This window comes from Staurois parvus, unplaced genomic scaffold, assembly GCF_062004578.1.
Source record: "Staurois parvus isolate SC_StPar_1 unplaced genomic scaffold, SC_StPar_1.0 ptg000308l, whole genome shotgun sequence".
Classification (NCBI taxonomy): Eukaryota; Metazoa; Chordata; class Amphibia; order Anura; family Ranidae; genus Staurois; species Staurois parvus.
Window position 1 is genome coordinate 1,677,164 of NW_028318104.1, and position 11,973 is coordinate 1,689,136.

General features: G+C 45.5%; 1 protein-coding gene across 1 annotated transcript in view; it reads left to right on the forward strand.

Annotated features, from left to right (window-relative positions):
- LOC149457657 (vomeronasal type-2 receptor 1-like) overlaps positions 1-11,965 on the forward strand; it is a 28,799-nt gene extending 16,834 nt beyond the window's left edge. Inside the window, exons 2-4 of the mRNA XM_089683391.1 lie at positions 1,917-2,205; positions 5,112-5,848; positions 11,935-11,965. Coding sequence (XP_089539517.1) covers positions 1,917-2,205; positions 5,112-5,848; positions 11,935-11,965 — 1,057 coding nt within the window. The remainder of the gene's footprint in view (positions 1-1,916; positions 2,206-5,111; positions 5,849-11,934) is intronic.
- The last annotated feature ends 8 nt before the right edge of the window (positions 11,966-11,973 follow it).

The following is an 11,973-nucleotide window of genomic DNA, read 5'->3' on the forward strand; positions in this document are numbered from 1 at the left end:
TTTCATCCCCTGCAACCCTCTTCCAATACTGTTCATCCCTGAACCCTTTGCAACCCTCTTCAAACATTGCTCATATCTGCACCTCCTGTAATGCTCTTCCAACATTGTTCACTTCTGCACCCCTCTTCCAGAACTGTTCACAGCTACACTCTCTACAACCCTCTTCCAATATTCTTCACCCCTGCACCCCCTGCAGCCTTCTTCCAGCACTGCTCACCCACGCACCCACTGTAACGTTCCTGCAGAACTGCTCACATCTGCACCCCTTAGCACCGCTCCATTACTATTCACCACTGCACCCCTCTTCCAACACTGTTCATGCCCCCCCTCCCCCCACAACACTCTTCCAACACAGTAAACCTTTGCATCCCCTGCATTCTTCTTTCAACACTTTTTATTACCCCTGCACCCCTTTTCTAAGACTTCTCACTCACTGCAACCTTCCTCCAACACCATTCACCTCTGTAAACTTCTTTCAGCACTAGCAAAATCAAGAAACAAAGCCGCACTCCATAAAAGCTATGCCGTGAAGTTTAATCAATGTAGTTGGTGTCCTACACAGTCCCCACCCTAATCCACACCCATTTAGAATGGGGACTATGTGAGAAGCCAGCTACATCAATTAAACTTCATGATGTGACTTCTGGAGAGTGACTTTGATTTTTTTTTTGCTATACATACTGAGTGGGATGAGATTTTAAAAGCCACATTAGAGGACCTGAGGAGCATATTTGAGACCAGGAGCAGTGCAGCACTTTTCTGCTTCCTTCAACGCCGTTCATTTCTGCATCACCGCCAACCCTCTTCCAACACTGTTCACCCTACACCTCTCTTCTAACACTGCTCACCCCTTAAAACCTCTGCAGCCTGCAGTCCTCTTCCCTATTACTCACAGATTAGGTGAATCATTCAAGACTTAGGGGGGTAAGGAGGGTATTAGGGATTGCCAGCTGAGATACAGATAAGTGTTGGAGCAAAGTAAAAAAAAATCGAATTACTATTAACAGCCAACCACAGCCTGTATAAAAATGTCAGGAAGGAAAATAGTGAACTTGAAAAAAAATGATGGCAGGTTGTCATAGCCACAGGATCAGAGACGCCAAGCATGGCACCGAGATCTGGGATATGATCCCCGAGTTCCCAGCCTTAGTAATGTCCTTAATTCAGAGTAGAGGTAACACTTAAATGAGCGTGGGGGTGGGTGCAGCGGGGTATGGCAGCAGTGAACACATTAAATCTGGGTGTAATTAACAAAACTTGTAGTGAAGGAATGGCTCAAAGTTACAAACAGCCCAGCGGGAAGACACCCAGCTGGGATCACTCACAATTCTGTGCAATGATGTAAAGTTGAGCATGCTCTGATGCACCAACAGCATCTGTCTCCAAGGGCGGAATGCAGCCTGGCCAGTCTGAGCTCAATGGGGAAGATCCCTAGGAAGGATAGCCTGTCCCTATCCTATCCTATCCATACTGGTCTTGAACCTTTCCCTACTGCTATTCGCTTTCTCTGACAGATGGGTAACCTGTCCATACACCAAGCCAAGGACCCAGGTTCCTAAATATACTTTGAATGACCCAAGATGGCCACCAGAGTCACATGGGACAGCACCGTCCAACTGGATCACTTCCCAATGACCCAGGATACCATAGACTAAGTTCCCCCTTACTTCCTCTGTCTCTGCAATGTCACTGTGGTTGAGCGCCACCTGCAGAGGAGACAAGAGACTGCACCTGCCTGCAAGCTGTATAAATTACCAAAGTTGCTATGTCTAGTGGATACCATTAGCATTTTACTGTTTGTATTACATGGTATTGTTACCTGTAAAACAAATGTGTGTTAGTTCTAATGGAACTGTGGGCTGCGCCCCAGAATTAGCCATTTTGTGGAGTTTGATAACCCTCTCAATATCCCGCAGTAATGACCTAGAAGAGTATAAAGGCATATTGGCGATGATCTTTGCTGTCAATGAGGTTAACCAGGACCCCGATCTTCTGCCCAATGTTACCCTGGGCTATCATATATTTAGTACTTGTTCTGATCCAAAGAAAACTTTGGGATATGTCATGAAGATATTGTCTGGAGAAAAGGAAGCTGCTAACTATTGCTGTAAGGGACGTGGAGAAGTGGCCGGTTTTATTGGTGACAGTACGTTCCATACAAGTCATGCGCTGGCCCAGTTACTTAGTCTGTATCAGTATACACAGGTAAGTGATCACTTCTATAGATTATGTATGTAACATGGTGTGCAGTAGATGGCTCAGTACAGTCTAGGTGGATTTTGTATCTAGTCGGAGCACAGATCACCATTAACAGAAATCTAATGATCGTTACCCACACAGCTATGGAAGGGCTCTGGGTCCGTCCTAAAATGTATTAAAGTCTCAAGGACTGTCAGAGGTCTGATCCAAAATTGTGTCATCTCTCTTCTAAAAAGAAAGTGTTGGATTTGCATGAATGTCCAGTAGGGCATGGAGTGAGGGGCAAGATTAGTGCTCATAGATGCACGTAAGAGCAGTTTGCCCCTACTAAAAAAAAAAGCAGGTCAAAAGGTCTCTATGGGCCCAGATCCATTGTAGGAAGTCATCAGACATACCCAGATCAAAATATGGATGAAAAGCAGCTTCCTATGGTGGTTTAGGGAGAAGAGGAGGTGAGGGACCCAAAAAGAGGAGGTTTGGGGCTGCTCTGTGCAAAACCATTGTACAGAGGAAGTAAGCATAACATGTTAATTAAAAAAAAATAAAAAATAAAAAACAAAACAAAAAACTTTACAATCACTTTAAGAGTTATACATGGCATTTTCAGACTCACATATCAGTAGATCAAACAGGCTTTTTCACCACTCAGCATGGGTGTACTGCATGCACTCTGGAGTAGTAGTGGTGAAAAAGCTTGTTTGATCTATTGACGTGAGTCTGAAATTGGCGATTTTATAAACCTTTACACAAATAAAACAGCATTGCACTATGGGAGATTTGTTCTCTATCCCTTTATGGTCCTAATATGAGGTTCACCTGTTGATACATATACTGCGGTACCTGTTTATCGAGGAGTGTTTACATATTGGAGGGGCTGAGGAACCTTAGTGGCCTGGAGAATCAATACCAGTAGGATCCAGAGAGATCCGAAAGACGAGTTGACCCTTGTGGGTCGCATCAAGGAGATGAGGGGGCATGCCTGCTGTCTAGGATATATGCTCACCATTTGCACCAGCACTGGCGCACCTTTCTGAAGATAAAGGCACTACTACACATCAATTGTTATTGAGATTGTTGTATTGGTTGGACACTTGGCTTTATGTATATATATTTATGTGGTTATTTACACCAGTCACTTTATTTGTGTTAACATTGAAATATATCCCAGAGTGGGGATACTTCACTATTTTTCATCACTTATTAGTTGGGAGTTGGTCCCAATAGGGACTGGTTGCTAGCACTTTATAGGGTCCTTGGATGGAGACCCAATTATTTATTGGACTTTAGAAAATTATAATTGGCACTTTTTTTACACTTTTGATTGATCCAATAGGATCATACACAGTATTTATATTATTGTGTGACACATATGTTATTTGATTAATTTGTATGTATATTTAGCGCTACACCATTATTGTATATACCGTGTACAAAGCACCCCTCTACCTGGTCACACCTGAGTGCATACTGAGCCTATGATTTAATTACTAATCAACTCTTTTATTGCACTAAATCTATGAATTCATCTCTTTCAATTTTGCTTTATGGCCTACATGTATTCCTTGAGCCTTATCTAAGAGAACCGCGGGATTGTTTGTGCAATTAAGGAGGATTATATGGGCATTGCATAGGAACGGTAGAACAGTAGATTGGAGAAGTTGTATGTTCTATGTAACCAAATTAAATACAATGTTCAGTATATATCGGGGGGTCTTGTTGTTTTACAGCAGCCCCAGAGTGAGCAGTTGTTGTAGATGAATTAAGAGGTAGAAGTGAGGGTGGAGACGGTAAGTAGGCATTGTGTGCTGTCATATACTTACAGTAGATCTCTATGAACAGAAAAAATACATATGATAAAGAGATATTTGTTTGCCATATTACAGTACTCAACATAAATGAGTACACCCCCATCAGATCTGTCAGAAAACCTTTCCTTTCCTGTAGGATACTACATTACAAAATCCTCCCACAAATGCTGGCCATTGATTGCAAACAAGATTTGTTAATTTGCACACACAAGAAGTATTTTTCTTAACACATTCATTTAAGACCATGATCCAAAAATGAATACACCCCAATGAAAGTTTTCAGAGCAAAGCCAAATTTTAGACAACAAAATCCTAATTAACAAGAATTCATCTTCAGGTGAGTTTAATTATTAATTAAACAGGTGTCCAGCAGACAGTTGATTATAAAAGGGTGTTACTTAACAAAGAAACCCCTCCCATTTCATGCTGTCAGCAATGGCACCACATGGAAGAGAAATTCTGAGAAGGAAAATTATTTCTTTACACAAGAAAGGTGAAGGATACAAGAAGATCAGCAAAGCTTTACTTATCAGTCAGAATAATGCATCAAAAGTGATACAGAAATTTAACAAGGATGGAACTGCAACTATCTCACAGAGACATCCAGGCCGTCCAGGGAAGTTAACACCTTGACAAGAGCATCTTCCACTGAGAAGGGTTGAAGAAAATCACCATGTAAGTTCTCTGCAGTTAGCTAAAGAAGTAGAAAGCCAAACTGGGGTTATTGTTTCCCGTGACACAATACGGCATACACTGCAAAGGAATGGCATGCATGGGTGTTGTCCACGAAGGAAGCCTCTCCTAAAGCCTAAGTGCAGTCGTTTTTGTTGTGGAATGCATTCTTTTTTGCATCAACTAATTTAATTAAAACTGAAGGTTTTGTAATCTAAGTTATATTATTAACCTTACTTTCAGGTAATGAGCTAAACAAATGTTCTATGAAACTATGTTTTGTCAAAATTTTGGAATTTGTTTTTGTGTTCACTGAGATATTGATTAAAATCTTACCTTTAAAAAGGGGTGTACTCTTTTATGCTGAGCACTGTATATATAACATTTCTCATATTTTCATCCCATTAAAATATTTTCCAACATGTTATCCAGATCAGTTATCAAGTCACCAACCCTCGTCTGAGTGATGGAAAATTGTGTCCAACTTTATTCCGTATGACACCAGATGATCGGGTCCGTTATACAGCGATTATACAACTGTTGCAGCATTTTGGGTGGAACTGGGTTGGAATATTAACATGGGATAGCACCGGTAATGAGGAGTCCCAAGAACTGAGTAATATGATGAGACAGCATGGGATCTGCACAGATTATAGCATCCAACTCACTCCAGATCTTGCATATGATTCTCGAAAATTGACGATTATTACAAAATCAGCAGCTAAGATTATCATAGTGTGTGGAACTTTCACAACAAACTTTTTTCAGCTTGATGATCTTATACTCTCTGCTATAGAAAATATCACATTTATTTTCCCACCTTCATGGAGTAAACTAAGTAATATATATACTGTACACTATACACCAGTCCACTGCAGCTTCGTTTTAATGTGGCCACAAAAAGGGTCCATAAACATCGATATGTATGCCAATGGTGTCAACTTCTCCAACTGCCTAACTGACCCCATCCTGGAAGATATTTGGATTACGGGGTTTCGATGCCTTTCCCCAAACCAAAACAAAAACCTCTATTATAAAAAATTATATAATATGACAGCAGAGCCTTGTACAGATGTTAAAAATGTTTCACAGTTATTACATGGTCGTACAACTTTGCCTTCCTATCCATACACGGCTGTAAATGTTCTGGCCAACGCTCTACACTTGATGTACGTGAAAAAAAAAAAAATCCAAACAAAATGGATTCCACCAAAGAGTAAGTTGGACAATAAATGTTCACAGTGCTATGATCCTATCCTATATTATATAATATTGTGATGGAAAAAAATCAGGAAGTGAGATGAACAGCTATCTCCGCCTTCCCTGCTCATTTAATAAATTCCCTTTGGAATGAATAAAGTATTTTGATTTTTGATTTCCTGGGCAATCAAGAAAACAGTCTCACCAGAATTGTTGGTTCCTCTGTGTTATGATCCACCAGGTGGTGCCTCAGGCTGCCCACTTGACAGACCTACCCAGAGCATGGAGTCTAAGCCCCGGTCTGTGCTTTCACCAGGGCCCCTGATGGTGGGGATGGACTTGTAACAGACCAGGGCCAGGTCACGACCTCCGAGCAGGCCCACCAGTGGCAGAGGGAGCCTCCGGGGATGTATGCAGGTACCGGGAGAGCCAGATGTGAGAAGGACGGCAGGACCTAGCAGGATGGTCACGAGCCGTGCTCCCGTGGGGTAGCGAGGTACCGAATCAGCAGGCGAAGAGTAGTCAGGTCACATGCAGGGTCAGCAGGATAAGTCAGTCCGCAGAATGGTCAAACAAGCCGGGGGTCAGGAAAGGAGAAGGCAGAGTAGTCAGGGCAATCCGGGTCAAATCACAGGAGAAGGCAGCGTAGTCAGGGCAATTCGGGTCAAATCACAGGAGAAGGCAGCGTAGTCAGGGCAATTCGGGTCAAATCACAGGAGAAGGCAGCGTAGTCAGGGCAATCAGGGTCACTAATCAGGTACAGGAACTTCAGGATCACAGATAGACCTTGCGGCAATCTGTGACAGTGCAGGGCATCTTTAAATAGTGCGCCCTGCGCTGTCATTGGCCGGCCAGGACACGCCCCCGGGCTGTCATTGGCCGCCCGCGGCGTGCCCGCGGCTCCTACTGCGCATGTGCGGCGTCCTGTCGGGTTTTGAATATAATGAACTACATGGTTGGTTTTAATATGGTGGAGGTGGGGTGGGATTTTTTTCTCTTTTTTTTTTTTACTAGTTGTTCTATACTGAGTTGTTAAAAAGTTACTAAACTCACATCAGTAAAATCAGTCTGTATATGCTGTAAAGGATGCTTGTTATACTCATTATGGAAACATGCAACCTCATAGGACAGTCAGAGGAGAATGAAAACTCCTCCTACAAGCTTTTACCAGTGCTCTTCTGGACACTGATAGATGTCTCAAGACTGCTATATACTGCTGATGAGAACAGGTATTTAGCAGTTTATATTTACTAAAATAGTTGCATTTCCATGTTCTGTGTACTGTGGGAGACTGGATATAACAAATGCAGGGTCCCGAGTTCTAACAGTTTAACCACTCGCCCTCCTGAAGATTTACCCCCCTTCCTGGCCAGGCCATTTTTTGCTATTTGGCGCTATTTCAACTAATAATTGCGCAGTCATGCAATGCTGTACCCAAAGTAAATTTACAGCATCTCGCAGAAGTGAGTCCACCCTCACCTTTTTGTAAATACTTGATTGTATCTTTTCATGTGACAACACTGAAGAAATGACACTTTGCTACAATGTGACGTAGTCAGTGTACAGCTTGTATAACATGGAAATTTGCTGTCCCCTCAAAATAACTCAACACACCGCCATTAATGTCTAAACCGCTGGCAACAAAAGTGAGTCCACCCCTAAGTGACAAGGTCCAAATTGGGCCCAATTAGCCATTTTCCCTCCCGGTGTCATGTGACTCATTAGTGTTACAAGGTCTCAGGTGTGAATGGGGAGCGGGTGTGTTACATTTGGTGTTATCGCTCTCACTCTCTCATACTGGTCACTGGAAGTTCAACATGGCACCTCATGGCAAAGAACTCTCTGAGGATCTGAAAAAAAAGAATTTTTGCTCTACATAAAGATGGCCTAGGCCAGTGATGGCGAACCTTTTTGAGCCCGAGTGCCCAAACTGCAACCCAAAACCAACTTATTTCTTTCAAAGTGCCAACACTGCAATGAAACCTGAATATCGAGCTTTTGGTTTAGAAAAAACAACTCGTACAGTAGTGCAAACTAATTAACAGTACAGGGATGACCAGAGACTGCGGACACAGTACAGGGATGACCAGAGACTGCGGACACAGTACAGGAGATGACCAGAGACTGCGGACACAGTACAGGGATGACCAGAGACTGCAGACACAGTACAGGGATGACCAGAGACTGTGGACACAGTACAGGAGATGACCAGAGACTGCGGACAGTACAGGAGATGACCAGAGACTGCGGACACAGTACAGGAGATGACCAGAGACTGCGGACACAGTACAGGAGATGACCAGAGACTGCGAACAGTACAGAAGATGACCAGAGACTGCGGACAGTACAGGGGATGACCAGAGACTGCGGACAGTACAGGGATGACCAGAGACTGCGGACACAGTACAGGAGATGACCAGAGACTGCGGACAGTACAGGGATGACCAGAGACTGCGGACACAGTACAGGAGATGACCAGAGACTGCGGACACAGTACAGGGATGACCAGTGACTGCCGACAGTACAGGGATGACCAGAGACTGCGGAAAGTACAGGAGATGACCAGAGACTGCTGACACAGTACAGGGTTGACCAGAGACTGCGGAAAGTACAGGGATGACCAGAGACTGCAGACACAGTACAGGGATGACCAGAGACTGCGGACACAGTACAGGAGATGACCAGAGACTGCGGACACAGTACAGGAGATGACCAGAGACTGCGGACACAGTACAGGAGATGACCAAAGACTGCGGACAGTACAGGAGATGACCAGAGACTGCGGACACAGTACAGGAGATGACCAGAGACTGCGGACAGTACAGGAGATGACCAGAGACTGCGGACAGTACAGGAGATGACCAGAGACTGCGGACAGTACAGGGATGACCAGAGACTGCGGACACAGTACAGGAGATGACCAGAGACTGCAGACAGTACAGGGATGACCAGAGACTGCGGACAGTACAGGAGATGACCAGAGACTGCGGACACAGTACAGGAGATGACCAGAGACTGCGGACAGCACAGGGATGACCAGAGACTGCGGACAGCACAGGGATGACCAGAGACTGCGGACAGTACAGAGATGACTGCTGACCTTTGGGGAGGGAGGGGGAGCGGGTACCTTAATTTGACAGGTACCCGCTCTTACTTCCGCAGAGTTTTTTTTTTATCTTACCTGTTCCTTTATCCAGCCGCGCGCTGTCTTCCCGGCTTCTGTAGTGTGGGTGCTCGTCGGACAGCCGGATGCCCAGTGCGCATGCGCGAGAAGCGCTGCGCTTTGTGATTGGTCCGGCGGCTTCTGGGATCTGTCATGTGTCCCAGGTACCGCCTTACCATTCACAAAGAGCACTGCTTCTTGTGCATGCGCACTTGGGACCCGGCTGTCACGCACACTACAGCCGGGAAGACAGCGCGCCGCTGGATTCTCCTGGCGTGCCCACAGATAAGGCTCGGCGTGCCGGCTGTGGCACGCGTGCCACGGGTTCGCCATCACTGGCCTAGGCTATAAGAAGATTGCCAAGACCCTGAAACTGAGCTGCAGCACGGTGGCCAAGACCATACAGCGGCTTAACAGGACAGGTTCCACTCAGAACAGGCCTCGTCATGGTCGACCGCAGAAGTTGAGTGTACGTGCTCAGCGTCATATCCAGAGGTTGTCTTTGAGAAATATATGTATGAGTGCTGCCAGCATTGCTGCAGAGGTTGAAGGGGTGGGGGTGTCACGGATCCAAACCCCACATGCACGCCCACGGCGACTAGCTAACCGAGGCGTGCACGTCTGGCCGTGACTTGGGGTAATGAGGGGGGCTTACTTTGAGCATATAAGACTGGCCATGATACACTTTCACAGCCCGCACTGCCTCTGGCCACCACTAGAGGGAGACTCCACTATAATCCAGCTGGCTGACCACACACAGGCAGATATGAATTTTATATACAATCTGGTGCACTCTAAGGGTTAGGGAGCAGTCTAGCAATTAGCACACCCTTCTAGGATTCCTCCAGCTATCCTACAAGCTAGAACCCCGGTGTTAATCACTCTTCCACTGTCCACACACCCCCACACCAGACACACAACAAACGGTAGCTTGCCACCACCCAACAGTTTGTCCGCAGACTGGTCTGCTGGGCCACCCCACACACACAGATCTCCGTCTGGCAGATATGCTACTTTACAATCTGCATGCAATCTGCCAACACGCAGTGTAATTGCATACAGATTGGCAATGAGCTTAGACCGAGCATATATAGACACTACAATACAATCTCTTCGGAGATATGAGCCCGAGCTTAAGTACCCAGAAGTCACTTATTAATTTTATGATTTAATATCCCGAAAGTGGGCAGTGCATAAAATATGTACAAAGTATAAAGAGTTACAGAAAATACAAGAAGACACACAATTGGCTATTGACTATAACATAAAAGGGAATAAAAACAGAAATAAAACTTTTACCAAGAGTTATCCTGCAACTGGAGCAAGTCAGAGAAAGTCCGCGATTCACCAGTCAATAGAACCGGCTCCGTACGAATCACACCGCTCATATCTCAGGGTCCTACATTTATTGAAATATGGATGTGTGCAAGGAGGAGGGATTGGGTGAGGGTGATATCTGCAAGGAGGAGGGATTGGGGGGAATATGTGCAAGGAGGAGGGATTGGGGGGTGAAATGAGCAAGGAGGAGGATTAGGGTTGATATGTGCAAGGTGGAGGGAGCAGAGGCGATATGTGCTATGAGGGGGATTGGGGGGTTATGTACAATGAGGAGGAATTAGGGGGATATGTGCAAGGAGGAGGAATTAGGGAGAGGTGATATGTGCAAAGAGGAGGATTAGGGGGGATATGTGCAAGGAGGAGGGAGTAGGGGGGATATTTGCTAGGAGGGGGGATTGGGGGGTGATATGTGCAAGGAGGAGGATTGGGGGGATATGTGCAAGGTGGAGGGATTGGGGGGGACATGTGCATGGTGGAGGGATTTGGGGGAACATGTGCAAGGCATGTGTATACATGCAAGGAGGAGGAATTAGGGGGGATATGTGCAAAGAGAAGGGTTGGGGGGGGACATGTGCAAGAAGGAGGGATTAGGGGGAAAATGTGCAAGGAGGAGGGATTAGGGGGGATATGTGCAAGGAGGAGGAATTTGGGGGGATATGTGCAAGGAGGAGGGATTAGGGGAGATATATGCAAGAAGGGGGAATTAGGATGGGATATGTGCAAGAAGGAGGGATTAGGGGGAAAATGTGCAAGGAGGGGGGTTGGGGGGGATTTGTGCAAGAAGGAAGGATTCGGGGGGATATGTGCAAGGCCAGCTACATACTGTGCAGATGGATGATGTGAGAGAATCTGATCTCGGCTATGTGCTGTGTGGGGTAGAGGAGATCTGAGTACCCAGGCTGTTTGCAATGTGGAGAAGGGAGGAGGAGACCTGATGAGTGCTCTGCCAGCAGTGACCCTGTCCTTTTCCCTGCCGGCCAATGTCTTATGTCCTGCTGACTCCTGTCCTCTGTACTACTAACCTGACAACCCATTTTCTCCAGCCTGCTGACCCTTGTCCTCTGCTCTGATAACCCACTGTACACTATCCTACAAACTAATGACCGCTGTGAACTGCCCTATAAACTGCTGACCCTATTCTCTGCCCTGCTGGCCCCCTGTACACTGCCCTACTGACCTCACATCCTCTGTCCCCCCCCCCCCGAGATTTTTTACTGCACCCCTACACCAGACAGCCTAGATCCGGCCCTGATTTGATTGTTCCCTTAGGTTATAGGTTAGGTATATCTTATTGAGCTTTCCCAGCTCCCTATTTGTGCTTTCATTTAGAAATGTCCGGTTGCTCCATGTGTATTGTTACTTGGCCCTTCATTTCTGTTTTAAGACCATAGTACTTAGTAGTGTATTTTCCCATTTTCTGACCCTCTCTGTAACTTCTGGCTCTGCCTCTCTACACTCACCTTAGTCAAGACTTCTTCCTTCTATTTGCCTTCTCATCTAATCTATCTCTCTAGATCTTTTGTCATCTGACTATATTTAATTCCATCTTGTCAGATTTCTCATTCGACTCTTACCCAGACCTTAGTTAAACTG